At 50.4% G+C, this 23283-nt stretch overlaps 1 protein-coding gene across 1 annotated transcript in view; it reads left to right on the top strand.

Annotated features, from left to right (window-relative positions):
• LOC112944983 (zinc finger protein 423) overlaps window positions 1–23283 on the top strand; it is a 120766-nt gene continuing 97483 nt past the window's right edge. The window contains exon 1 of the mRNA XM_026036496.1: window positions 1–70. Within this exon, the coding sequence (XP_025892281.1) occupies window positions 1–70 (70 nt within the window). The remainder of the gene's footprint in view (window positions 71–23283) is intronic.

Genomic DNA, 23283 nt, shown 5'->3' with positions numbered 1-23283 from the left:
ATGAAGCTGGAGCCTGGTCCTGTAGCCCATGTCTTTGTGAGGAACATCAGCGCTAGCAAAGGCTTGGCAGGTGAAGTGCAGCACGGTCAAAGCCAGATGCCCGTGCTACCTGCCAGGAGCAGCGAGGCCGGGTGCTACTTGGCTGCCCCAGCCTCCGGGGAGGCTGCGCCGTCACCGTGGCTGCTGCCTGCCTCGTGCAGCCTCTCAGCGTTGCACACCGCCTCTGTCAGCACCTGGGGCAAGTACTGCTGTTCCTCATATCATGGGTGTCCTCCTCCACATCCACAACTTGCCATCAAGGTGGGGGGAATTGGGTTGTGTTGGGGAAGTGTCCTGAGGAAAGCTGTTCTGGCAGCCACAGCAGCCGTGTTTCTACTCGCAGCCTCCTTGAAGAGGCGGCTGCACAAAGCGCAGTGGGGTTTGCTCAGCAGTTGTAGGACTCCTGCACCTCATCTTTGTCCCACAAAGCAAACGCTGATGATACTCACCAGGTCTGCCCTGTCCATCTAGGCCAAATATTAGCAACAGCCGTGTCCAGCTGTCAAATGATTTAATTTTACTGGAGGGCCCACTCCGGATGAGAGGCTAGCTCTTCTTTCAAACATCCATTTCCAAACTCCATAGACATGTTCCCCACAGCTTCGTCATTCATCTCCTAACAGCCACTGATCTAATTGTTTTGTTAAATTTTGTGCACGGTTTGTAGCATCCATTATCTTTTTTTTTTTTACGTTGTCCCTTTTGAATTGCAGGCTCCACACTGACTCGTTCAGGTAGTTCCAGCAGACCTAGAAAGTCAATCTTCATCTCTTCTTGGTACAGTACCATCTACAGAAATCAGAGCATAAACGCAGAGCGAGAAAGGGCAGCAACAACAAGAGCAGAAGAAAGCAGCGTGCCTGGGAGCGGGGTATGAGGAGAAAAAGAGAGAATTTTCTTTGATGTATTCGTTTCCTCTTATTAGTATCCATCTAGTGGTGCTCAGGCTGAGATAGCTGACCTGTCCAAAAGTTAGTGATCCACACACAATCCACTCCCAATAGTGCAAAAGTACAGACATCACAGAATGAAAATAGCAGAAGTCAAGATGAAGGAAGAAACCATGGGCTGCTAGATATGAGTGGGAATAACCTAAGTTCACCCAAGTGGCAGAGGTACTGTCTTAGTTTGCAGAGAGTGAGGGAAAAAATGTCTTAACAATCTCATTCTCCCACCTATCAGCACCTCTCTTCTGTGTTTGCTATGCTGCTCCCGCTAAAGACTGCCCACACTTGAAAGGGCCTGGCAGGCTACAAGGTCAACCGTGCACAATTTCCTCTAATTGCGTGGGTCTGGCTGACCTCCTTACTCCGGAGCAAGGAAGGATAACAGCAGACAGAGATGACAGGGGAAAAAGCCTGGCAAAACTTTTTCTGCCCCTGTGGAAGAAGACTGTCTGTTATCAGAGACATGGTTTCCATAGCGTTGGCTCCTGAGCAATGCTGGCTCTTGGTACTGGAGCTCTATATGGGGTGTTCAGTTCCCCTCCACGAATGCCATCCCCCAATGCCATGGGAGCCCTGCAAGGCGCCAGAGCAGAGCCTGGCTCACAGCTCCCTGCTGGAGCGCATGGACAGCTTTTCCTGGTGAGCTTCTTGAAGTCCTGCCAACACAAGGACGTGTATTGGCCATTGCTACCAGCTCACAAGCTTATCTGGGTTGTTCCTGCGAGACGGTGCCAGGTCTGTGTGCAGCACTACTGGAAGGAGAGGGGAGACAGTAAGTCCAAGTTGGTGTTTGTAGGTATTGCTTCTTGGTAATGCTCTTGCAAGGGGATATTGGCTCTCCTGAAACTTAGCTCAGGAAAGTGGAACATGAAAGGTTGCCGCGAGTTTTATTTGTGTATAATCACGCACAACCTGTGCTGCTTTCTTGCTCAACATCTTTGCTCCTGCCAAGATGAAAATCTAGTAGATGGACAGCAGTAAAATAAATCACCAGCTCTTAAAGCTGTGCAAAATAGTATTGCAGTGAATAATTACTCATAACCACTACACAGTGCTGCAAAGAGATGATGTGTCTTCAGGATATGTGCTAGAGGGAGGTGCAGGATGTGCCGGTGCTGCACTGCTCTGTGCTGTGTGCCCGGCCGTGCTGAGGAAAGGCTAGGCGAGCTGAGGAGCCCCGCGGTGCAGCCACGTGCCGCCCACCTCGAGCGACGGGTGGCAGCAGTGACGCGGTTATCGCAGCCGCGCTGCGGGGAGCCCGGCTCGTGGCGTGGTGATGAGTCCTCTGTGTTTTCCTGCATCCTGTAGTGCAAGCACCAGGCTCTGGGTTGGGTCTGGAAGAACGTTATCTCTGTGAACAGTAATGGAGACGATGCCCCAGTGCAGCTGCTGGGGCAGGGTGCCCTCCTTTGCTCTCTAAATGGCCCTGTGCATTCAGGCTGCACCTAAGCTGCCAAAGCTGAGCCTTGCACCTATGGGGGTTTGCAGGTGTCCTGCAGGAACTCAGCTGCAGCGGGTTAAGCTGCGATGCTGTGACTGGTAAAGGCTGAGAGCACCAGGCCAGGTGGGGCTGCACCAGTGACTGAAACAGGGCATCCCATGGCTCCCTCCTCGTGGCTGCTCTCAGGTGCTGGCCGTGTTAATCCCTTGCGCTTCCCATGGCCCTCGCTCCAGAGGCTGCTGAGCAGCGGAGTTGGAGGGTGCCAGTAATCCCTGCAAGAGTGACGGGCAAGCTCTCGTATTGCTGTATTTTGCTATCTATCATTTTAATGTCACTTTTAATGTATGAATTATACCCCCATTGTGTGTAATTATATTTCTCCTCCCAACCCTGCTCAAGGAACAATGAAACGACGGTGTGGTTAATATTAAAAACAGCACATCTCTCTCAAAAAAAGTTAGAGGTCACATCTTCTTTCCTAGTGTGTGAGGATAGTTAATCAAAAGATGATGGGACTGGAATGAGTCCTGCACAATTTCTCATGGAATTTAATTAGAAAGGCTGTTTTAACAGCATCTGTGTGTGCATCTCCTATTTTGCCTGGTACTGTGACTAGCCATACCTGGAGCCAGGATGATGGAAATCAGCCTGTGTCTGTCTTTTCTCTTTTTGTTTTCTTTTTATAAAGCAAAATGAGGAACCAAAATCAGTAATAAAAATGCTTAATAGCAATAAACCCCAGCAGGAATCAACTTCCTGTTAGCTTTCCTCAGAGTTTCTCTTGTAGGTCAAGAGATGGTGCTAATCAATGAGGCATTTTGCAAAAGTTCGTGCTCTACTTGTCCCAGTAACGAACCTTCGACCTCTAATTTTCTTAGCAGTGCATAGTTCCTCGATGGGAAATTAACTGAGGGGGCCTTTATGTGGGAAAAGCAATTATTTATGCTAACGGGGGTGTTCCCACTGCTCTGACTCCAGTCGCTGGTGGCTCAGGCAAGCCTGTTCTCTTTGTCACGGTGGGATGTGCTCTGGTGTGAGTGCGGTGCTCTGGAACCAGCTTCTTCCTGAGGTTCCATAGTGCCCTCCGCAAGCAAGGGCTGTGTTCCAAATTCAGGTCCGTGAGGTACTGCTGCTGAATGGCATGGTGGGAGAACATTTAAGTAGAGATGGAGATAATTTACTGTGACAAAGAGATGGATTTCTCTCCCTGCCTACTCAATATAGACTGATTTTTTAAATATTCCTTTTTTATTAACTTTCCTCACAATAAAAGTTAATATCCTCGATGTGATTGTATAACTGAAATGAAGTTACAGTATAAAGTAGACTGTTTCTTAATGAACTAACAAGTGAGGGTTACGCTAATTCAGTTCAATGTGGCTGGCTGAAGGCTTCCTCCAGCTGCGCGCTGCTCCCAACCGCGCGGTGCCCCGGCTGGTGATAGTCCTCACGGGCTTGCAGCAGCCCTGGCCTTGAGCACTAGCACTGCAAAGCAGCTTCCCAAGTCTGTGGAGAAGTCTGGACTTGCCCGGTTGTGTTTAGGGCAGAGCAGCCAATGGGCTACAGAAGTAATATCCTCCTTTTGACTCGTGTCTAGGTGACTAGGTATGTTTTGAGGTGTTTTTGCGGAGGCAAATATGAATTTTGCTTCTGTGCTGGCCTGAGCCAGGAGCTCACTCGGCTGTGCGGAGGCCCCTGAAAGCTTGGCCGGATCTTGCCCATGCACCTCTGCCCAGCACAGCTGCTTCGCATCATCCTTCTGCAGCTTCCCCTTGCTCTTGTGCCTCCAAAAACGCTCCCTACCTCTTTACTGAGCTCCCGGGCTCCTGGTTGGGAGCAGTGCCGCTCCCTGACTCGGAGCAGGCCCTTTTCCCTCACGCGGCAGCAGAGCGCAGCTCCCTGTGGAGCAGAACTCACCTCGTTCCCGCCTAGCACCGTGACACTCTTTTTGTATTTTTAATAACCAGGTGGATAATAACTCTATTTACAGGGAAATTGTCCCTTTTCAGGAGTGTCGTGTTTACCTTTTCCGTATTTGTTGCAGTCTATTGCTACAACCCTCTCACAAATGGATAATTCTTGTTCTGATTTTTCTCTACCGGGGATGTTTTGTTTTCTGTTGGCTGATGCTGTCTGCTCGGTCTGTGGAGGATTAACCTATGCGCTGTTGCTAGGTGGCCTTAAGCAAAGAAATAACACAGATCACAGGCTCCTGCATTCCTACGGTATGCAGCTCCCTCCTTCTGCAGGGTTTTTCTTCCCGTGTCCTCCTCACGCTTCATGTTTGTGGCTGTGGAGATCCATACCACAGGATGTGTAGGTGATTCACATAAAAGTAATGGTCTAGAGCCATCCACAATGTCACTCTTATTTGATCTGAAAATATTTAGTGACTAATTCCTTGCCAGCTCTGCATACTTTTCTACCTCTTGGGTTCCATCAGTGCCCAGGCCTCCTCCATAGTTTTTTGGATGTGTTTCCTTCCGTACTTGAGGTCTTAGGGTGGTCGGAGGAACGTGGCACTGTGGAGGCCACGGCGAGGGGACAGCAGGGCTCCTGACAGGAGCACCTCTTTGTGCCAATGCAAACGGACTAGGGGAGCCTCGCTGCGATGCACATAGCAGATATCATCTCCATTTCATCAGTGGCTTGGTGAAACCAAGCCAGGGAAACCTGAGCTCCTTGCTGCTGCATGTGCTCAAATAAGTGCTTTTTCTGTGCTGTGGCACAGAGCGCGGGTGCAGAGCTCGTGTCACATGCCACGGCCCCCAGTTCGTGCAATGCTCAGTACCAACCTAGCTGAACTTGTGTCTCTGTGTCCATCTCCTGTGTCTCCTGGCGCTGCTCAGTCCATGGTGTCACGCTCGCACGGGCCTCCCTGCCAGCAGCCAGGAGCAGCGCCACGGATTTGGAGCACAGTGTCCTGGCGAAGCAGGAGGTTGCAGCCTCCTGCGCTGCGAATGTATCTGCATTTTGAAACCCTTAGAGAGGCGGAGACCTCAAGGACACTGAGCTTCCAGAAGGCAGGCAGGTGCATCCCTCCCTCCCTCCATCTGCTCTAAAGGCATTTGCCACCGACGTTTTGCCCAGACCCACTTTGCTTCGCTCTCTCAAGGAGCAGCAGCAAGCGGAGCCGGGCCTTGTGCAGTGCTGACCCTGTAGTCCTCTCCTGGTGCTGCTGCCCCGCTCCTGGCGCCGTTCCCGCGGGGACAGAGCCGGTCACAGGAGCACGGGGCTACGGGGGCTCACGGCCGCCACACTTGTCCTCCAACCTTTTGTCTCCCAGCTCACGTGTCACATCTGGTGGCTTGTATTCATTAAAACAGACTTGTCTCAAACACCCACGGGATTATTTTCCTCCCAGCATAATGGGATGGGATTCTTTTTGTATTTATAAGGAACTCTGATGTAAAAATACATATTCCTACACGCTCTTGCATTCTTTCTCCTACTGCTCTTTAGTGTAGTTGCCCCGGTGTGTTCGTGGTGCCCGGCCCGGTGGACGCCTGTGGATGGGGATGGATGTGCTGCTTTCTTCTGTGTCGTGGTGCATGGATGAGGATGGATGGGGAGCAGTGTGCGTGGCACTGACACAGTTAGAGGACTGTCCTGGTGGTAGGAAGTAGCAGAGGGGCAGCTGCTTCTGCAGCTGGGGTCACGGCAAAAACACACCTGCTCAACCTTGTCTTTAACCCAGCCATTATATGGGAGAGGACCCTGTTCATGACTGAAAATACAAGAATATTCAAGAAACCTAGCACTGTATACGCCGCAGCTTCCCAAATGCTGAGGTTTTGCAAAGGCCTGCATTAGCGGAGAGTTTGTTTCCGTGCAAGTCAGCAGGAGCGAAGCAATGGTTGGACGGTGAGAGCAGAGCCGCTCAGGTGGGCAAAACTCCCAGCAGTTTGTGGCGGCTTGCGCTCTATCAGGAGCACTTTGCTCCTGGTTAATTAAGGGCCACGCAGCATTCTGGAAAAGTAAAGCCCATGTAAATGTTACATCTTATTGCTATTGATTGCTCGTAAGGGTACAGCTTGAGCAGAGTACGGCAGAATAGATTAACTTCTTTAATCATTCATCACCTGGTCACTAGATATTTAATGTGAATATAGCTGCTGTATCTTTGCTATTTGATTAACAGTTGCATTGCTTGGAGGAGCAGCCCTGGCATGCAGCAAAGCAGCTTATTCAGCGTGAAGCTGCGCAGCGGAGCAGTCCTGGCCAGCACACGGCGTTAAGGAAGGGCCTGAGCGAGGGCGAGGCGATGGGGAGGCCCTTCTGGGGTGTTTTGCATCCCAACAGGGGCAGCCTGACCCCCTCAGCCCGGGCGCTGGCTGCGCAGGGCTGGCAGCACCAGCTTCAGCCCTGCTGGTCCTCAGGAGAACACGTCTGTAACACTGTGGTGTTCTTGTAAAAACCAGCACTGGGGAAAACCAAATGCTCTAATTCCTTCTCTAGGTAGAATAAAACGTGATTTGTTTTGCAGGGACTGCTTCCACGGCCCTGAACCAGCACAGCTGCTTCAGATCAGCAAGTCTGAATAGGGGAGAGGTGGTTCAAGAGAGGCTCGTCCCCACCACAGCTGCTGCTCCTGCCCTGGCTGCAGGAGCGCTCTGCTTGCTGCTGCTCACAGACATGCGCTGCCCTCATCTGTGGCACTCCCATTTGGGGGTGCAGCCTCCCCTGCAATGGAACCCCTTCTGGTGAGTTGTTCTGGGCTCTTTTCTGGGCAGGTGGGTGAGTCTGATGGTCCCAGTGCTCCTGGCTGGCTGTGGGGCTGGTGTGGGGCAGAGCAGCAGCTGGGCTGCCTAGAATCACATGTGGCAGGTCAGTTCCTAGAAGGGTGGTGGTTTATGTGCTTTGAGGTGTTGCACTACTTCTGTGAAAGGTAGAACTAAAGAAAACAAATCCCTATGAATCAATATAAGCAAACCCTCCCTCCTGCAGTCCTCTGGCCTCCCTGTTTGCCTGGCTTCCCCTAAGGCTTTTTATGCAAGACATGGGAGCTCGTGTAATAGGCAAAATACCTTGGCCCTTCTAAAACAACAGTGGGAATGAATGGGGTGAAACCAAAAGAGATCTGTGAAAGTGCAATAGGAAGCTACATAAACTGCTGGAAAATGTACCTGGCTGAGTAGAGAACCAGATGTCTTCTCAGGGCTGTTAGATCATCTTGCCTTATTTGAGAGCATGGAGATAATTTCCTACTAATTTCTATGTGACTTTTCCATAATGACAAATACACAAAACCAAGAATAAAACTGCATGTGCTTGCACTGCCTCCTGTTTCCAGCCACCAGCTGTTTCAGGCTACCCCAGCAGTTTGGAGGGGGCACCAGGAGTACCTCGCAGCTGAAGAAGGAGCTTTCTCCAAACCCCCCAGTTTTGAATCGCCTGGGTGCCGTGGGGCCCGGGGGGGCAGCTCGTGAGAGGGAGGGCAGCCCGCAGGAGGAGGGAGCGGGGAGTACCTACCTGCCGGAGCGGGGCCTGATCTGCGCCCGGTTCTCCCTTCCTCTGTGCAGCGGGATGGGCTGCAGGAAGGGCCGCAGCAGGAGCTTGGCTGGTCGTCCACCCTCCGTCAGGTCCAACACGGTGCCTCCTGGATGCAGCCTGCAGGTAGGAGATGCTCAAGCGATGCCAGAAGAGAGCAGGGTGCTGGCAGCGGCAGGACAGGACATGCGCGGGTCTAGAAGTTGCTCCTCTGTCTGGCTTGTGAGGGGAGAGGTGCAACGGCCCGCGGGAGCTGGGACATGGAGACTGGTTTTATGATTGCTGCCCCATCCTGTTTGGATGTGGGTTTGTTAAGGCCTTTTCTGTGGTGTCGGTGGGTCCACTTCCCTGTGGATGGATGAATTTGCTCAAAATTTGTCTGCACAATAATGGCTTGTCTATATTCTCAGCGGTGACTGGGCTTTAATGGCTCTAGAAATGCAACTTATAACCTTGGGGATAGTCTGGGTCTGGCTTGGATGGGGTGTCTTGACTGCCGTGTGCAAGGAAGACCTGTGGGACCCTGTTACTCTAGTCTTGCTGTTTTTTAGCTTTACGGATACAATACAGAGAAATCTCTTTTACAGTGTAATTCTGACCATCTCCTAAACATTGTATGGATGCATTACATGCTATTTGTTATCCTGAAAAGAAATTAGAATGCCTCTAGATATAGGGGATATGAATCATGCAGAATGCTGCAGGTTGGCCCATAATGCCTTAAACAGCTATTCTTAGTTGAAGTGCTAATTACCTGCTAATGGGGTATCAGTTCTCCTTCAGTCATGTAAAGCACATGCAGGGCCCAGCCTGAGGAGTGGCTCTGAGTATTAAGCCCTCTCTCCTAGCAGGGAGCCCGCAGCCCTGCAAGCCGCTGGCCTGGTCCCGGGTGGAGGGACTGGGGCCAAAGGGCCCTTGTGCCCATTGGAAGCGTCTTGTGCCAGCTCTGCCGAGCCGCTTGGTGCTGGCGGGGTCTGCCGGGAGCCTCCAGCCCTGTCCTGGCAGCCGACTCGGCTGCCACCTGATCCCAGGCTCAAGTCCTGAGGAGGAGCTTGGACCCCGCTGTGATGGAGATGAAGGGACCCAGGAGCAGTGGATTGCAGAGACGCTCCCTGAGCGGCGATAGAAATGTGGAAACAGGATGTGCATTTCTCAGAAATGCTGCGTGTTGTTAGTGACATTGCAACAGTCTAAGTTACCTTTACAGGAACAGTCAGAAGACAAATGTGTAGCTCGGAGAACTTAGTCCTGCAGGTGGTTTGTCATGAAGCACAGATGCTCTGCCTGACTCCCACACCGTGTCCTGGGGCATTTCACTGGAAAGAGCCCAAAGCCAGTGCTTCTCAGGAACTATGCATAGGGAGAATACCTGTTTGTGCTTGCAGGGTATGGCATGTCCTGCGTCTCCAGCACTGCTACCAGCAAAGCTTGTGTTTCAGCAGCTACGTGAGCGGAGGTTGATGCCTCTTCACGTGGATATTTTGTGGTGTTTCAGCTTGATTGAGCTGCACTGCACAGGAGTATTTCTCAGAAAGGGAAGCCATGAAGTTGGTGCTGCAGTGGGTGCTTTTGCCTGGCTCACACCACCCTTGTGTGTGCAGGTCCCGTTGATCCCGTGCTCCTTGTTGGATGGACTTGGCTGCAAGCAGGGCGCGACGCAGCGGGCTTTGCAGACATCCTCCCCTCTTAGGATACAACCCAGCCCTTTGGCTGTTCCTGGTGTTTGGTTTGGGCTCCTTGGTGGCTTGTGAGGGGAGCTCTCTAACTTTGGGTAATTGCTTTGCTGGCCTGTCCACGATGGAGCTCATCTGTGTGGCACCCCTGGCTCACTCAGTGCTCACACTCCATCATTTTGCTGCCTGCAGATAGTCCTTTTTGACTAGAGGAAGTTTAACTCTTAGCTGGGATGTGATGTCTCAAAGTGGCCTTGTGCCACTGGGCACTGAACCTGTCAGATCTCTTTAAAATTCTCACCTTTAATGAGGCTTTTCGCTTTTACGTGGCTGTGTGATTTTTATGTAACTCGTGATTTTGAACTGATTTTGAAATGCTTCAAGTTTAGTTTGCATATAGAGTGAGCAAGAAACCCAAGTGGTGACCTGAAGTTAGGCTGCCTGGAGAGGGGGTGGAACCCGGCCCCTGAAAGGGTTTTGGGCACAGAATTGACACACAGCACCCACAGGGCCCTGAGGTGCCCCACGCCATGGGGCGCTACAAAAGCCCCAGGGCCAAATACCTCTGCACGTGGGCTCAAAAACCTCTTTTACTCCATTCGTAAATGGCTAAAATCACTAATTTTTTGCTAGCTAGCACTAAGATGTAAGACAATTTGCCTTCACTAGCCGGCCCTTGTTATCAGTGCTTATCGAAGGCATCAAGGTGGTCTTATTTTTCTTATTTCAGACCTGCCTTCCTTAGCTCTAGCCTGGGCATCTTCCAGGAGTTCTTAGCATATAAAGTGGTCAGCTCCGGGAGCTGCTGCTTCGACGACAGCCCCGAGGGGGAACTCGAGGCCTTTCCAGGGAAGGGGGCTGGGTGCCTGGACCAGGGCCCCTCACCCTGCTCGGGATGGGTTTGCCGATGAATGATCTCATGGGCTACCCGGAGGAGAGTCAATGAACATACTTCTCTTCCCTCAAAATGAAAATTTATAGATTTCTTTGTGATTTAAAAAAAAAAAAAGTTGTAGAAACGTTTCACTGTTAATTGGGGCATTTAAAGTTATTTTTAAAAAAGCAATCGAAAATTTGGAAGCAGAGGGCTAGATGGCAGAGGGAGCTGGGAATTATTTGCCAAGCAGAATGTGTAAAACTAAGGTTGAACCCCCCTCTTTGCCCAATTGCCCGGGGATTTGAATTTGGGTCTCCGAACTCCTCAGAGAGAGCCCAACCGCTGGCAGATTGTGGGATGAGAATCTGTCCTGCTGAAGCTGCTCTGCTTTGTAAGAATAATTAAATATTCATTGGGCCAGTGAGAGAACAGAAACAATTTGATAGCCTGGGGATTAACGCTCTCCAAAAGATGAGGATGCAGCAGCGTTTCACTTCCTCATCCAACGCTGATGCTGGATTGAGGGTCAGGTTGACCACATTTGCAAACTCCTGTGGCTGCATTTTTCGGTGTATAAATATCGCAGCAATTCTCTCCCCGAGCCCGGCTCGTGTCTCCGCGGGAGCTGGCAGCGCGCGGCTCTGGTGCTGGTTGAGCTGTTGCGCCATCCGGCCTCCCTGTTTTCCATGGGGATGAGAACTGGGCCCTGGCTCCCAGGAGATCCCGCGTTGCCCCAGTTGGTCGTTCTGTACCCGTGACTGGCCGCCCAGCGCGGTGACGGGCAGCAAGTGTGTCCTGGTCATGGCGGTGCCACTGGAAACTTTTTGCTGCGTGTCCGGTCTGTGGAAGGGAATGGCTGAGGATGTTTCCAGGTGGGAGTTGAGGGCAGGGAAGCGGTGCGTGTGGCCGAGCCCTGTGGCCGAGTGTGGGCCCAGCGAGGGCTGCCTCCTGCCCGGCTGTCCGGGGCGTCTGCACAAGGGGCTCTCCCTCCAGAGCTGCTTTCCCGCTCTGTGTCTGGATGCGCCCAGGCCGCCTTCGTGCTGGCTCGAGCCCTTGGCAAGCGGCCAGGGGCTGCGCGGCCCCACGGCCCGCAAGGACGTGCAGGGAGCCCCTCGTTCCTACGGAGCAGGAAACCCGCTCTGAAGGGAGCCCTGCTCGCGCGCTGGGAGCCTCCGCTGACCTCGCGCTTCCCGCCGGGCTCCAAACAAGTTTAAAACATTTAGGATTTTTTCCAGAAGAAACCATCGGGGCTGCACAGCACGGGGGGGTTCCTGCTGCCGCCGCCCGGAACGCGGGGAGGGCGAGGGGAGGGATCCTCCGCGCTGCGGGGGGGGCAGGAGTGGGGTAGAGCGATAAATTATATATGTTTATATGAGAAAGTAAACGTGGCATTTATGTATTAAAAGGCGCGCCTGTGAGCTGCGCGCCGGGAGGGGGGCGCGCGGCCGGCGGGGCGGGAGCTGCGCGGGGGCGGGCGGCGAGTCCGCTCCGCGCGCGCGGCGGCGGCGGCGGGTCCGCGTTTTGCGGGCGGCCGCGCTGTATTTCCCGGGCCGTCCATGGCTCGGTGCTGTTGGCTCTCTCTCCGTCTGATCAGCCCAGGCTGCGCGGGGCTCCCTACGGGATCAGAGCGCTCCCCCGCCGGGACTCCACTCCTCACATCCTCCTGCTGGGACTCAGCTACATTTCCAGCCAAGCCTGGCTTTATTATGTGTGTCTGCACTGCAGCCCCAGCAGCAAGATCAGGAGGAGGAAAAGGAGCCAGGACAAAGAAAAGAGAGGGAGGCTGGCGAGAGCTAAAGAAAATAAAAACGCAGGGCAGCCGCAGCAGCAGCCGCAGCAGCAGCAATGAAGGCAGGAGCGGTGCCACCTTCGAGCGAATAGCCCATGGAGGCAGCTAGCGGCCCCGGCCCCGCTGCAGCGCGACCCTCGCCGCGTCTCGCCGAGTGCGTTGGGGCCGGGGGGCGGGGGGCCGCGCGGGGGCCGCGGTTGGAGGCGCCGCAGCGAGGTGGCCGCTCGTGCTCGGGCAGCCGCTCCGGCTCCCCCGCCCCGGGCGCGCCGCGCTGCCCCCCGTTTTTTAAAAAATTATTATTATTATCATTACTGTGAAAGTCGGCCCCGGCCCGGGAGCCGCGGGGCGCTGCAAACTTTGCAGAGAACAAAAAGGCGGCGGGGGCGCGGGGCGGCTGCGGGGGGGCGGCTCGGCGCGGGGCCGGCGGCGAGGGGGGAAACAAAGAGGGCAGAAACTGCAACTGTTGCGCATGAGGTCTCCTGTTTTGTTTTTTTTTTTCCCCCTTCCTTTTCCTTTTTTTTTTTCTTTTTTTTTTTTCCCTCTTTGGCTTTCCTGGGGGAGAACCCCTGGGTGCCCGAGAGGCTTGGAAAGAGGAGTTGAACTTGCCGCATTGCAACAGGCAAAGAAGTGAGAAATCAAATAATCGATCCCGCTGCTGCTGCTGCCGCTTCGCCTCGCCGGGCTGCACGGCGCGAAGTTCCGGGCGGGCACGGGGGCCGAGCAGGACGGAGCGGCGACGAAGAAGAGGAGGAGGAGGAGGACGACGGCGAGGACATGTCAAGGAGGAAGCAAGCCAAGCCCCGCTCGGTGAAAGGTGAGAGCAACCCCGACCCACTGCCCTGCACCAGTGCTGAGTGCGGGGACTGCGAATCCCCCCGTGGGGCCGCCGCCGTCCCCCATGCCCGGTGGTGAGCGGAGCGCGTCCCGGCGCGTCCATCTTGGGCTCCGTGGGCCGCTCGACGGCGCGGCGCCGTTGCGGCCGTGCGCACCCGGCGCCTCCTGTGTCACGCGCGGGCCGTGATGTCAGCCCCGCTCGCCACACGTGTCGTGCCGCCCGCCCTGGGCTCCGCAGCCCGGCCGCTCCAGGGAGTGGGAAGCGGCAGCTCCCACTCTTGTGTGGGTTGGGAAGGGGCACTGGGGAGAGCGGCCTCCTGGCTGGTGCCCGGCATCCGTGCGTCTCTGTCGCGGCTTGTTTCATTGCTCTCCTCTGCCTGTCCAAGGTGTACACGGTGATGAAAGGAGGGAGGACTAGATTCAGTTTGCTCAGTAAGGAGCACTCGTAGCTTGCAAACTTCAGTGCACCACAGCTTGGCACTGAAGCAGCAGCTCTGTTTGGGTAGAGGAGCATTAGTGCAGGCTAAACCTCAAACTTCACAGACAAACTCGCTCGCAGGCTGCCGGGGATGACACCCCTGCGCTGCAAGTGGCTGCTCGGGATGGGTGATTCCTCCCTGAGAAGGCAGCAGCCGTGGGCAGACCCGGCGCGGCCATGCGGGGCTGTGGGGCTCCTCGCCCCCCTTGCCGCTCCGGCAGGATTCCCGCGTCGGGCCGCACAGCCAGCGTGCTGGGGCCCCGTCCCCTCCCCTCGCCCTTACGAGGGCAGCAGCGTGGGGCTTAGTTAACGTTTTATTGTCTTGTGTACAAAGCCCCAGCCTCAGACTGCAAGGGCTGGGGGCTTTGTTGTGGCAGCACAAAGGATCATAACTTTTGATGCTTGTGATGGAGCGAGAACTCAAGAGCATCCATTATTAAGTGACTCGCGGATGGACAGAATTAGCATTTGGTTAATCAGCAGCAGAAGAAAGAAGCCAAACCCCATCCCAGGCCTTTTCATGTAGTTTTATTGAAATACCCTTTATTTAATAGGTCACAGCATAAATAATACTTGCTCCAAAGGCTTATGAAGTTTCTGCCAAGCAGTCCCTTCCCCTGCCAAGCATCCCGGGGTTGGCTCGCCCAGCTGTGGGGCCGGCACTGCAGACCCCGGGCCCTTTGCAGGGAGCAAAGGAGCAAATCTGCTTTGCAAGGAGCTGCTCCGCTCAGCACTATGCCCAGCGCTGCAGCCCGCGAGCCGGTGAGGGCAGAGCTGGAGCCGTTTCTAGCGCCAGTGCTGAGTTACGGCGCTTGAAACGGAAAGGGTCGTGGTTTGAGGGGAGCCACAGAGGCCTTGGGTCGTGAGGGCCCTTGGACAGGGGGTTTGCACTGAGTGGACCAGCCCCCGGAGCGTTAAAATATTGTCTCCTGTGACCAAGGACCATGTTTTGTGCTCAGGAAGTAGTTTTATGTCAGTGAAAAAAACGTATTTGCTTTAGAAGCTCAATTAATGAACGTTGCCACCTTGCCATGTAATAAATGACATCTTTTGAGTCACTTGTTTCCTACTTCATTGCTTTGCAGTGGCAATGTCTGTGGCAAGATACTGATAATTTGTAATGAAAATTTGACCCTAATTCTAATATAGAACATTGCTATTTGCAGTGGCATTTTAATGCATTAAATCAGGTAACTTACTGACAAGTCATAACTCTGAAATATTCTCCATGTAATGCACAAATATCTTTGTAAAAAATAGGCTGGTAAAACCTGTTTTTTAAAGATTCTAAATATTTCTATAGCCTTTAGGTAGAAAAAATATGTTTTCAGCCTCAGCATGACCTGTCTGTAAATGACTCCCCTTAGCATTAGCTGCTTAAGAGGCAGCCAAAAAAATGAATGGAATCGGGGTGAAAATTTTGATAATAGGAGGCAAGTCATGTATATATGTGAGCGATATGGCATTCCTTCCTTTCCTTACATCTATCCACATCTTCTGCTTTTTAAAAGTCCATCATATATGTTTTGTGGTCTAGGGAGCTGGCAACCCAGTAGATTGCCACACTACACGTTTCCATGGAAATAATTGAGATGTAATAAATAAAGGCACTCTGAGGTCACAGGTTTCCCAATTCAGCTGAGAAGAAAACAAGTGTAAATTATGTGGATGTGTGTGCAGCATGTGTGTCTTCAAATAATTTACTGATTTTCTTTTCTGTATGTTTACTTCACTCTGCATAGCAGCTCCTGTGTTCATTAACCCCTGTTAATGAAGTGAAGTGGGCATCCTTGCTCATGGCAGAGGATGCGGCGGTGCTGGAGGAGCAAAACTGGAAGCCCATGAGCCTGCAGGTCCTGGAGACCCGTTTGGTGTCACCAGGGCTCCTGTTGAGGCTCATGGAAAGTTGTTCTCGTTGCTCCGACTGTTGCTCCGTAACAGTCCCAGTGATGGGACAATTTCTCTTGCTTGTGGCTGTGATTTGCAATATAGTCTGTCAACTTGTTGTAAGTAGTAGTTGGGTTGCGCAAGCTTAAAGAAATCCAGCTTTTGTGGCCATGGTGTTCCCCTTGGTTTGAATGAAGCTTTTCTGAGATCAGCCAGGACGGAGGAATTCTGCGCCTTTGTTAGCTTAAAAAATAAATGATTTGGTGGTAATGTAGTGTTAGCAGCTGTGGTTTAAAACACTTGTCTATCCTGAAGCTTTCCTTCACATCATAACTGAAGACCATGCCTGTAATTTTTCCTCGGTGTAGAATCGTCTTTTGTAATGCTGTCAGAAACTTGATTTGTTGAAGGCTTTTACAGTTAACTGCGGAGCTGCACATCACTAATGTTCTTAAAATCACATGGTGTTGAAGACCAGACCCATAATTGCGGCTGCAAACATCAAAGCAGGCGCTCCCTCCCGCCGTAGCGGCAGCGCAGACAGCTTGGAAAGTTTGGTCTGGGCTATCCGCTTTGGAGAGAGGCTGCTACAGGTTTGCTAGGGGCTGTGGAAGATGGAGGGTAGGGACCTCCCTTGAGACCCTTATAGAAGTGCAGCTTATGTTTGGGAACCAGTTATACAGGAAAGAGAGCATGGGAAATGTTGAGTTCCTCGTAACGGAGCCATAGGTTTAAAGTCCATGTAATTTTAATTGGAGAATTACTTGAATGCAAATTGTGGGGACTGGGCTCCTGTTGGCACAAGGTTTTAAGCGTCAGATGCACTTTGGCTGCTGCTTTTGACAGTTCCGCAAATTGCTGTCAGATTGCAATGGCATTTTGTGCATAAACATGCAAGTCGGTAATCAAACTGTTTTGCAAAAGAATGCACTAATTAACTCTAGATTTGTTATCCTACTTGAAGTTGCAGAATTGCTGTCATATTTTTTTTTGCTTTTGGTTGGCAAAAAATGCTGATAGAAACTTTTTGATTCACACCATACCTGCCTCATTTGTGTCAGTCAAAAAAAAAAAAAAAAAAGAAAAAAAAAAAGGAGAAAAGAAAGGAAAGGTTGTTTTCCACTTCGTTATCTGCAAAGTAAATAAAAACACTTCAACCATTTGCTAGGTTCCAATTAGCTGATTGCTATGAATGATCTTCTTTAAAGGAATGCTGTTTTACCTATCTGCTCATACAAAGGTTTGATTTTTAATGTCTTGTGAAAAGGATTCTCTTTGTCTTGATTGATGTCAAGAATAAAAGCGTGATGGTAATATCCCTTTGAAAGCTATTGTATTGTCAGCTCTGGCTGACAGCAGGAGGCCCTCCTAGTGCTATAGATTAGCGCTGTGAAAACACTGACATTTTCTTTGTTATATTGCTGTTGTTCTGCTTGCAAAGTCAATTATACAATGTCGGAGCTCAGTTACAGAGTTGACTGTGGAAGTAACAATGTCTTTCATACTTGTCTTAAAGATATAATTTTCTTTTTTTCCCAGTTGATACAGAAGAACCTGAAGGTACTGGAACGGTACATTCCACAAATTAAATTTTGACAAGTATAATCATAATTGCCAAATACAAGAGACTTGTGCGATTATCCTTTAATTTTACAGTTCATTCAAGTTTCGGTGGAATTTTATTGATACAGTGAAAGCAGCAGCTAAAATTGATAAAGCTCATATCAGATGAGATTGCAGTTGTGATTGTTCTTTATCAAGTGTAGCTTTTGGGGGATTTGCAGTAATTGGAGATGTTGGTGCTTCGCTGTGGGGCTGGCGCTGGGCGAGTGTTCGTGTCCGTGCAGAAAGCCCAGCCTTGCCTTTAGGGATTAACCTCCTGGTTTTAATTTGTGTGTGTTTTGCTTCTAGCCCAAAAATGTCCTTCCACGGACTCCAGAAGCCCCATTTTCCTCCCCTTCTCTCCCTCCGGTCTGCTTTCCTGGGCAGGTTCTGTGTGGTATTTAACTGGTTTTGCTGCTTGAAACTCATGCCTGTGTGCAAACACCTTTTAATTGTGGTCTGTTCCCATTGGTCCTAGTGCACTTAACTAATAAATGCAGCCAAAAACTGGAACAGTGGAAAAGGTAACGCAAATGGCTTAAGTGCAAGTGGGAAGAAATGAGAAATTGCCTGTTTTCAGTGCTGCTGCATCTGCTGTCATTGATGAAAAAGATCGCACAGAGCAATAGCGTCTCTCAGAAAACACTTCTTTCTTTTTTCCTTCTTCAGAAATATTTGACACAGAAATGTGTCAAATCAGTGCAAGTTAAAGAATATCATTCACTGCTGAATTGCTTTGGATGACACATGCAAAAAATAATCAGAGCGCTCTTGTTAGGACGTTAATTGTAGGATTCCTAAATTACTATTATAAACTAATAGAGTAACAAAAGATTCCACAGTTACCAGTAATTTGTCAGGATTTATTTTGTTTTTCTTCAATAATTGAAAATTAATGTCTTGAAGTGAAAGCAGATGTTCCTGCCATCCTCTGAATTGGATTTAAAAATGATGTTTTGTAGATGCATTAAGCTTGTGCAAACACAAATTGTCTTATCATAGAGTGGGCTCTGGCTTGCTTTACAGCTATTGCTTGGTGCCAATTTAACTTTTATGTAAAACCTGTGGAAGTGGTTTCAGCCTGCTTAAATTAACTAAGCCAAGTGCTTGCAGTGGCACCCAATGATCAATTAGAGCAGTAAACATGTTAAAAACCCAGCTCACCTGCTGGCTCTGTGGAAGGTAAGGCTTACTGATGCTGTAGGATTAGTACTTCTGTCTTGATAGAAATGCTCTTGGTTTGCTCTTGGTTATTTTTGCAGAACTTGCCCATTTATATCCTCACCCATAATTTGGGTACTCCAAGTTTCGTTATGGCACAAATTTAGAAAAAGACAAAACATTTGTGGGTGTGTTTTGTTCTTTTTTCTTTTCTCTTTTTAAGGTATCTCCTAGCCCTTTGCCTCAGCCTGCTCTCTATAAAAGATAACAAGTTTCCTAATGTGCTATAACATTCTCTTAAGCAAAAGTTTATTAACTGCCCCCAATAAGTGACCTGCCCTGCGTGGGAGGGTGGCTGCTGTGCTTGGTGTGGCCCAGGGCGCTTCGGTTGGGTGTTAGTGGTGGTGCCAGGGTCTGCTTGGTGCCTGCTTTGCGTGCTGGCAGAGCCCCTCGGAGGTGCCTCTAGCCCATACGTTTATTCAATGTCCTTTTAGTGCCCGGAGCCAGACTTGTGCGTTTTCTTCCTCAGTGTCCACTGGTGAATGTAGTAGAGCCAGTTGCTTCTCCTGGAGTGAGAAGGTGACTGAGGTTTGAGTCCTGTGTCTCCCTGGGGTGCAGGCCGGGGGTCTGTGGGGCTGCAGGGGGTCTATAGGGATGCAGGGGGGTCTGTGGGGATGCTCGTGGTGGGGCCCGTGGCTTCGCTGCTGCTTGTGCTTGCGCGGGATGGAAACCTCCCGCTTTCCTCACGCGGATTAGGCAACAGAAAGACCAATCTGCAGTGCTTGTAAAAGGCCACTAGTTAATCATGTGCAGTGCAATTATTATTTTTTTTTCCTCTTTCCCCCTTGGATGTATTAAGTCAACTTTTTAGCTTTTTATGTAATTGAAACTTTCCCTTTTGTTACCTGGGCATGAGTGATTTTTGAAATGCTGTCATTACCCGCCCCGCTGTGAGTTTTCTCTCTCCTGTGCATCCTAGTTAAATAAATCGGTGCTGGCTGGTGTCGCGTTGAAGGGGGCAGCTCGGCGGCGAGGCAGCCCCAAACGCGGCGCCTCGGGGCAACCGTGGCACCGGCGGAGCTGCTGGCCGCCCCACGTGATGCCCGGGCTCCCCGAAGGCAGCTCGGGGCTCTTCGGCCTGCCCAAAGTTGGATGTGAGATGGTGTCTTTCCATTCTCCGTCCCCACATCCGAACAGTAAAACAAGGCGGAGGAGGCACCTGATAGTTGGATGGCCTTGGAGGAAGGTGGAGGAAAAACGGGAGAGGAGGAGGCTGGGCGCTCTGTTCCTCACCTGCACGTGTGCAAGGTGCCTGAGGGTTAGATGCAACGTTTTGGCTTTATCCAGAGCTGGCTCTGTATTATTACCTTTAATGTTTAGTTTCAAGATTGACAGAAGAAATGCATCTGGAAAACCCATGCAATTGCAGGAGGAGGTATGGTGGGCAGAAAAGATGCTAGAAACGTAAAGTATCTAAACCAAACACATTTTCTGCTCTTAATAGACACTGTGACTGTTTTTCCATCTGGAGGAGTGTTGGCTCTAGTTTAGAGCTGGTTTATGGCTAGTAGAGAGAAATTTGAGATCAACTGTGATTCCAGCCATGGTTTCTAGACGTCTCGATTATTTTGTGTTGGTGGCAGCGTCAGCCCTGGGAGGACTTCTGGGCCTCGGCTGGGCAGAGGGGAGGCTTTTCTGCGAGGAAAACTTTTCAACACTTGTATGTAAAATCACATAAATACATGCTACAAATGGTGTGTGTGCACATGTGCATGGGAGAGAAGGTCTAGGGGAATCAGCAGCATCTTTTATGAGACCTTCTGATAAGGCTGCTAAAAACAGGGAAGTTTTTCTGGCGCACAAGCCTTTCTTCAGTCCTGGAAAAGCAGCCGCCTTCCAGCTCAATATTTTGCTTGATAGGTAAATGCAGCTTTATTTTACATTACTCAAGCTCCTACTCGGATTCCCCTTGTTTCATTAGATTACTCACACGAGCAGGGCTTTGCTGGCGTGCGCAGCGATGCCACGCTTCTGTATTATTTATTGCTGGGTGCTGGGGAAGCATTTCAGTCAGATAATTTGCTCATGGCCTCCTTTATTTCTAGGAAAATGGCATGCCTTGCCCTTCATAATTTCTTTGCTTTTACTGACCAGACTGTTCCCCCAGAGGGCATGTGGGATGTGGCAGAGTGTCGAAAACGCTGGGATGGAGAGGAGGAGGGCTGTTTGTGAATCGCGTGTTATTTGTTTTGTGCTGCATTTGTACGGCAAAACTGGTGGGTTTTTAGCATTGGTACGTTGTGCAGGGGACTGCAGTCAACTCTGGGTGAGGAAGTTGTTACCATGACACGATTTTCTTTAATATAAAGAAGCACTTTCAGTGTGATGCTGAGCATCACTTAGGAGTATAGTGCAGTGTGTTATGAGCCATTTTAAAATGAAATGGGGAATGTGTGTCTTAGCTCTTGCCCTGAATCTCAACCAGTGCTCGTGCATGAAGTCCATTGTTAGGAATTGCAAGGGTCCTAATTTATCTTTTCTGCTTGAATCTGCTCATCGGAGTGGTTCTGCTTTTTTTTTTCTTCCTTAAATAAACACTAATAGGAGTTCTTTTTTTTTTTTTCTGCTGTTCCCCCCATGCCTTTTCTATTTTCCCTTTGCTTTCTTCATGTACCCAGGCCTGGGGCTGGAGGAGCCCTTGGTGAGCGTGTGGAGCAGCGTGGGGGCTCAAGGCTCCGCTGCTGGGCTCCTCGTGCAGGCTGCTCCCTGGCCACTACCTGAGCTGCCTCCCCAGACACCTGGGGCAGACCCAGAGGCAGCCTCGGAAATGAATAACCGGCCTGGAAACTGACTGAACCAACCCCGTTCAGCTGTGGGGCTGCTCGGGGACACGCATGGAGCCCTTGGGCAGGGAGCTGCACACGCACTAAGGACCAACCCAAAGACCAACTTGGTATTTTTCTAATCTCAGCTATGATTTTTGCTCCTTGCCGATGGGTCAATATTCAAAATATGGCTCCAAAGACAGCTTACAGAAAAATGAGCTTTTAATTTGTCACCTGCTGTTGAACCTGTCTGTCCTCCTTGAGATGCCAAATTGCAAATGAGGTTTTTGCATCCCCCCCCCCCCCCCCCCCCCCACACACACAGCTGTCCCAGAAAGATTTCATAGCTGCTCGTGGCATGACTGAGGCATCAGACCAGGGACTCAAAAACAGTTCCTAAAGTCTGACTGGAAAGTGCAGTGAAAAACCTAGGATAACAAAAGGCAGTAGGAGAAACTGGTATGGCTTTGTAAGGCACCCGTTCACTCACTATTGGAAATACCTGTTTAAAGTAATCTTTAACAAATTTGGTATAAGTTGCACATACTTTGTGTTGGAGGTTGTTATCTCTCCTAGATATTCTCACCACTGCCTCTTCCACAGTGTGCCCAAGCAACCAGGGACAGTGGATGTCCTGGGTGTGGGTGATAAAAACCAGTGTCTTCTCCAAGCATCGGCATGAAAGTTTACCCTGAAGTGTGAACTGAGAACCGGTTTTTAATCCTGGCAGGCAGAAAGGCAGTTCTGTGGTGGTGTGTAGCTGCATGTGTGTAGTTGGTGTGTAGTTGTGTACAGTCAAGGTGCTCCCTTAGGCCATACGTGGTTGTGTGCAACCGATGAGGCAGCTTTGCGTGGCTCCGGGAGCCCGCGCGGGCTCCTCTCCGCGGACTTTGCCCTGACTCCACATGCTGGTGTCGCTCCATGGTGTTGTGACAGCTCACCCCCCGGCCGAGGCCGCTCAGGACCTGTGTCTGGTGCCCGAGGAGCAGCCCGATCCCTGCGGGAACAAGTGCCCGGGCTCCGCGGCATGGTGTGGGGCGGGCAATGGGCCGCGGCGCCCGCGCTGCCGGGGCCGTTGGCGCCTCGCTCGGAGGGTCCAGCGCGGCACATTCAGAGGGCTTCCCCTGCTGCACGAGGACTGTCACTTTTGTGGCCTGTTTGCTTATTTTTAGTCACAGAAAATTAAAAAAATTGGCTGTTTGCCAGTAAGAACAAAGGAAAAAAAAACCCAAATCAAAACCCCCAAAGCAAACTCGATAGGGTACCTTGCCTCGCTTTTTCAAAACTCCCTTGGAATTGTCATTACTGACATTACTGTGTGTTGTTTTTCTTCTCTAGAAGCGTATGGTTCAGTGTTGAACAGATAACATATCAAAGAATACAATATGGATTTGGTTTTCCTATTTGTTATTAATCATGTTTGGATTTGGCAAAATAATGTGATGGGAAAATATAAAGAAACATTGAAATGTCCCTTATAGAAAGGAATAAAGGACAGTAAGTTATTTAAATAACTTCATGTGCTTCTGCAGTAGCATTGCTTGGGCTGCAGTCTGGGCTCTATAACAGCCTTATTTTAAAAAAATCACTTTCAATTTTACGAATATTTCCCTCTGTCTCTCTCTGTCTTGCTCTCTCTTGCATATATTGTCTGCTCTGCTGTTAACTCCCTGATGCAGAATTCCTAAGTTTGGGCTAATAGAAAATTTGGAGGATTCTTCATTATCTGAACCTCTTGAGAAATACCAAATATGTTCCAGTAATTGTGGTGTAGTACAACAGGGAGTCACACTGGCAGTTTGTTGGAAAGGGTTTTTCCTGTAGTTATGAAAACCATACAACTATTAAAATCCCCAAAACTGAAACCGTTGGGATTACTCATATACTTACAGTTAAGCGCATGCCTAAAGGTACGTATATTCAGCATGTATTTTTTGACTTGCACTTCACTTTTAGCTTGAGAATATCAGAAATAGTTCTTAATCGCTTCAGTCTTGTGCAGCCATTAATGTTTGTGTGGCCTGAGCACAACGGGCTCTGGCTCATGGCAGAAGCTCTAGGTGTTACTACAGAGCAAACCACTACTGATAGAGAATGGAAAATCTGCAAAATGCCAAGATCCTACAGGCTGTGAGCAAAGAAGAGGTGGTTTTCTCCCCTCCCATCCAGATCCTGGCAGTGTAGGCACATGTGTCCCCTAAAATTTCTCTCTCTGGTTTCCTTTTTCCGTCGCGGTTGAA

The sequence above is a fragment of the Nothoprocta perdicaria genome, unplaced genomic scaffold (genome assembly GCF_003342845.1).
Source record: "Nothoprocta perdicaria isolate Ctin4 unplaced genomic scaffold, notPer1 scaffold_18, whole genome shotgun sequence".
Taxonomy (NCBI): Eukaryota; Metazoa; Chordata; class Aves; order Tinamiformes; family Tinamidae; genus Nothoprocta; species Nothoprocta perdicaria.
Note: the sequence above shows the minus strand (reverse complement) of the source record. Positions and strands in the feature narration are given on the sequence as shown.